Source organism: Atta cephalotes (genome assembly GCF_000143395.1).
Source record: "Atta cephalotes unplaced genomic scaffold scaffold00001, whole genome shotgun sequence".
NCBI classification, from domain to species: Eukaryota; Metazoa; Arthropoda; class Insecta; order Hymenoptera; family Formicidae; genus Atta; species Atta cephalotes.
The window spans coordinates 13,689,749-13,695,169 of NW_012130065.1; the positions used below are offsets into that span (position 1 = coordinate 13,689,749).

At 35.2% G+C, this 5,421-nt stretch overlaps 1 protein-coding gene across 1 annotated transcript in view; it reads right to left on the reverse strand.

Moving 5' to 3' along the window:
- Positions 1–4,879, reverse strand: part of LOC105627364 (microphthalmia-associated transcription factor) — a 90,747-nt gene extending 85,868 nt beyond the window's left edge. Inside the window, exon 1 of the mRNA XM_012208651.1 lies at positions 4,449–4,879. Coding sequence (XP_012064041.1) covers positions 4,449–4,879 — 431 coding nt within the window. The remainder of the gene's footprint in view (positions 1–4,448) is intronic.
- Positions 4,880–5,421: the final 542 nt, after the last annotated feature.

Below are 5,421 nucleotides of genomic sequence, written 5' to 3' on the forward strand. Positions count from 1 at the left end.
GAGAGAGAGAGAGAGGAGATGAAAATCAACCGATATGTTACAGAAGCGACGTTACCGTTACCGTTACCATTCTCGCTTACCGTAGCGGAACCGGGTAATCGAAAGCTCCTGGACGAAAATCAGGAACAAGGTCGTGCGAATAGCAACCGGCACGCGCGCGCGATGTAATTAGTCCGTGCGACAAGGCGATTTAGCGAGAAATTATTCGCGATACGGTCAGTGTAACATTTATGGGCTAACTAAGATAGTCGTTGAGTACAACTCGTACAATTTAATCATGAATTATACGGTTTGACAAAGATCGATTAATTTTTCTTACGAAATATGCAAAATGATTTTTCTTCCAACTGGAAACGGTTTTTTCCTAAAATTATTTGTTTTTTTATATTTTTATATTGTATACTTATATTGTTATTTACGTTCCTATCATTAGTGTTAAAAATATGTAATAAAGTATTATTACGGCGATTAATAGTAGATTAATTACAGCGATATTACGGTTACAATTAAAATTTGTAGAGTATAGATCTCGTGATAAATGTGTACGAGTTAAAAGCATGTACACTAAACCAGAATGATTATACTGTCAAGATATGATTAGATTTGTAATATTTATAGAGTAAAAATAGCCATGGAAAAATAACTCAAGCTAACTATTTAAATATAAAATTAAAATGATAGCATCAGAAATGCTACATTTGGAAATTATAATTAAAACAATGATAATTTATACTTTAACACTAATATTATTTCTATATAAAATGTACATTAACGTTTTTCATTAATTTCATCAATCTTATCTATATCAAATTAATTCTCTCTCTATCGATAACTCTGGCAGAAAATACAATTTTCTGTGTTCTTATTCTACTTTTAATACAATTGAGACAGAATTAAAAGTAATACGCAAATAAAAAATCTATATAATTATTCTATGGTCTATAACTATACTAAAAATAATTGAGAATTAGGATTGTAGATCTTGAAATTCGCGTCATTGGCTACGATTGTCCGGTTTTATATATATATATATATATAAATAGTTTCGCCGCTATATATAAGCGACTTAAAAATGCGAATTCCGACTAAAGCAGAATAGCGACTTGTTGTCGAAACGTCAGAGGCGCGTTACGATCTGGATTCGATCCAAGTATCAGCGCGTAACGCGCATATAAGAAAATCAAATGATAACCAATATGGATTTCAATGTATACATTAGCATTTTCTCACGCAATTTCATTCAGATGAAAAAGTGAAAAAGGTTTGATAATTTGTGCGCGCCAAGTACGCGCGCAATGAATCGGCCGTTGTACTTCCTGTTTTTACTTCGAAAGGAAAAATATTGGTTAATTTATACGTCGCTATTATTGGAGCTTCGTAGCTTCCATATTCATTTTCAACTTTTACCAGCAACGACGCTCGTAATTTTCCTCCCGCGCTCTTTTCCTCAATGGCCACCAGTAACATGAAATTGTTTGAATATTTATGGTGCGTGTGTGCGATTGTATGAAACTACGTTACGCGATATATTTTACGCATACCGATAATCGATAGAGGGACGTGGTGGGCGTTTATACCGGGGAGGGAGAGGGGGGGGGAGAAGATTAAATTCAGATAATTTCAACGCACAATGTTTATGTTACGTTATGACAAGCTTGGTTAATGTGCTAAATTTAACATCGGACCATCCAGCCTCGATAGAATTTTTGGATCGATTATCATACCATTATTCGAGCACCATAGTAATATTACTGATAGTAATGTTGTAATTAATTACTTTGAAATTATTATCAAACCTTAATCGGTTTCCGCCGTTAACATGAGAGCAAAATCATGTAAAAATTGATCGTAACTTTCAAGATATATTATTCATGTGATTTTAGATCGAAGAAATAAAAAATAATATTTGATTAATTTAAAAAAAGGAAATGTCCATTAATCTACATACAACTATTTAAATATGATCTGTAATGATCCAAGATAAACACAAGCTGCTATATTTTAACGCAAGACATTCTAATAGCGAGTAATAAATGTGTCAACGATGAAATATCGCAAACCGTCTATCGCCGACGATGTCTATAAGTTCGGATTTGACGCTCTTAGCGGAGAGATCTTAACGCTGTTTTTCAGGGACAGATTATAAGAGGAGTTTTCACAAGACGTCGACGTTGACGAAGTTACTCAATGCATGATGTAAAAATATAAGATGTATTTCCAACAATGCGTAGTCGTTTAATATGATGGCTGCTCTTTGAGTTAATTTAAAACTTGCCTCAAATTATAAAAAGCATGTTAACATGTAGCTGTTAATATTAGAATTAAGTGTGTTAGAACATCGTTATTAAGAGAGAACTAAAATTTAATTGGTTGTTCTATTATTCTGTTACCATTATGCGCAATGATAGATCTTATTCTTACATCATAGCACAATGTAGTTGGGTCTATTTATTACAATTCGCACTCAATGCACTTTCGCATTGTTGCAACACATTGCATCGTTTCATCGACTGTCGTCGCTACGCTCGCTACCCGCAATGAAACATCGACGAGATTGCAGGCAGAGACGAGCGATTCGCGATTCAGTGATGAGTTGCAACAAGGACGTTTAAATTTGGACGTAATGTTTACGATCGACGTAGATGACGTGCACGACGATCAAATACAGAGCGCATGAAACAGGAAGAACTGGTGTTCCTTGTCTCGAGACGATAAAGAATCGACAAGTGACATTGATTGCGATGCGGATTATAAACTGAGAAATAACATCGGTGGAAACATTGCCAATAAACTGAAACAGAACGAATTGTACAAGTGATTTGCGCACAAAGTACTCCTATTGTTTCTTTCGTAAAACAAAGGCAACAATGTAAAAATTAAAGTCTATAAATTATATACTTGTTTTTAACGAGGAATTCACACCACGCTTTCATGCTTGAGTTTCAGAATTGAGATTTTACGTTTTAATTTTACGTTTGATAAGATGATCAATAATCTCCTGAAGTTTTGGTATTAAAATGTAAGGAATAACTAGGATGAGCAAATCTAATCTAGATAGGTAAACTAGGACATTCCTGATTGAAAAATAGGACAAAAAAGAAGATTTTAGATTAAATTGTAGTAAAATAAGTAAAATATTTGAATTAAAGAGCAGAAGATACAGAGTACAGAGTTAAAAGTCTTAAAAATAATAAAAACATGTATTCAGTATTAGCAATAAAAACGGCTTTAATAATATAATAATACTTAATAATTCTCCAATATTTTATTATAAATATATAGTAATGTGATTAACTAATTACTATGTATTTCATGTGTGATGGGCTTAATAACTTCCGGTCCCCTTGCTCTCTCTCAAAATGAGTATCAAAAAGAGTTACATCTCGGATGCTTTAAAAAAAAAAGAGTACATGTCCGAATACATGAAAAACTGGATGTTAGATCATCCTAGAAATAGCTATAAATAGAATTCAAAGAAATGCTTATTTTTCATTACATATTTTTTTAGAGATAATAATAAAAATCGAGGAACGGTGAAAACATAAACGAAAACATAACATAGTCAGAATTATATGACATTTTTCGATTACATGATCGATGCATAAAAATGTTGTCCATTTCACATGCAACTGTCAAAATAGCTGTGCTATCTTTAGTTTTTACGGGATATTAGTTAAATAATCACTACAGACGTATCTACAAGTATGTCATTGCTTGTAAAAATTGCAATAGACATCCCAGATTACATTATTTGAAGATCAAGATGACAAACAAAAATAAATGGTTTTTGGTATCATATAACCATCACATCGTGATACATGACGTGTAAAATTTCTCTAACATGATACAAAGATATTAATAAATCTTAGGTAGGTGCTCGGATTTTTTAACCCAGGAATAGTCACTTAGAAATAGCCATTTAGTTTTTATTATACGTATAAATGATCATCTAAAGTAACTTTTATATTCCAATTAAATCACCAATCTCCAATCAAATTATTAACTACATCCCAAGATAACTACATCCCGCAGTAAATTAATGTCATCATCTGTAATATCATTTTGATTCTAAAATAACAATAAATATTGTCAACTTGCTATCTGTGAAATATTACATATTAATTGTGCTACAAATTATTAATTTGAAATCATTATGTAGATATACAAATTTACTCTATATTTTCATAAAAAAGTAAGAAAAAAAAAAATATATATATATATATATCTTCGTAAAAAAAATTACTGTATGATTGAGTTTCATTTTCTCGCTGCTGCAACTGGTGAAAAACTAGGAAAAACTCATCCCAAGTGACTATTTCCAGATTAATTAGAATCAACACTAGGCAATGCAAATGCCAGCACATTGATTAAGAGTAACAGCAAATAAAATAACTGTATAATGCGCACGAACATCAGACACAAGGAGTTAGTCTCGATCGGTGCAGTACCAGCCTTGCGGTCGCGTGGCACGCAACGGTCGTGCCACGGTGGGACTTTCGGGTAAACCAGGGTCGAGGGTTCCGTCGACGATCGACGGGTCCATTTCGAGAATCATTCGCAGATCCTCATCGATGCCGATGTGCACGCGTACCCGTTGCTGCTCGTCGTTGACGGACGAACGCGTCGCATCCGCGATGGGACAATCATAAGGCAGGGACGATGTCGCGCTGGGAAGATGCAACGACGCTCGTGTCGGCGGCGACGGCGGCGGCACCGACGTTGACGTCGTCGTTGTCGTCGTCGTCGTCGTCGTCGTCGTCGTCGTCGTCGTTGTCAACAGTCGCCGAATCACAACGTCGTTGATGCGATCCAGTCGCGATACCAACTCCTCGAATTCGACGATCTGTTGCGCGGTCTCGGACGCGCCACCGCCTTGCATCGCGTTGCTTCGCTTCGCACGGTTACGCGCGCGAACGCGCGAGCGGATCGGTCGATCTGGGGCGTCGCGACGCTACTACTAAAACCGGAGCAACATCGCCAACAACAACGACGACGACGGCGATGACGAAGCGACAGGTAACCGGCAGACGCTCTAAACGTGGATCTTGCCATCTTGCTCTCCTCCTCTGCGAGGAATAGACAGCTGACGTCTGCCAGTTCCCTCTCGTTCTCGCCACGTATTTATTTTCACTCGATATATGGCATCGTCAAAAACGATTTGACATTCGTGAGATACGCAATATTGTCTCAAATAGCTATTTGCGATTGTTGATTCATTTGCGCAGCATTCAAAAAAAAATATCGAAATTGTACGAATTTACACATGTAATCATAAAAATTATTAAGAATGTTTAGGCTGTACATACAAATATCAGATATCAGCTAAAAATATCAGTTAACGTTATTCAAAACATTTTAATATATATGTATATATATATATATATATATATATATATATATGTATATTAGTTACGTAATTAC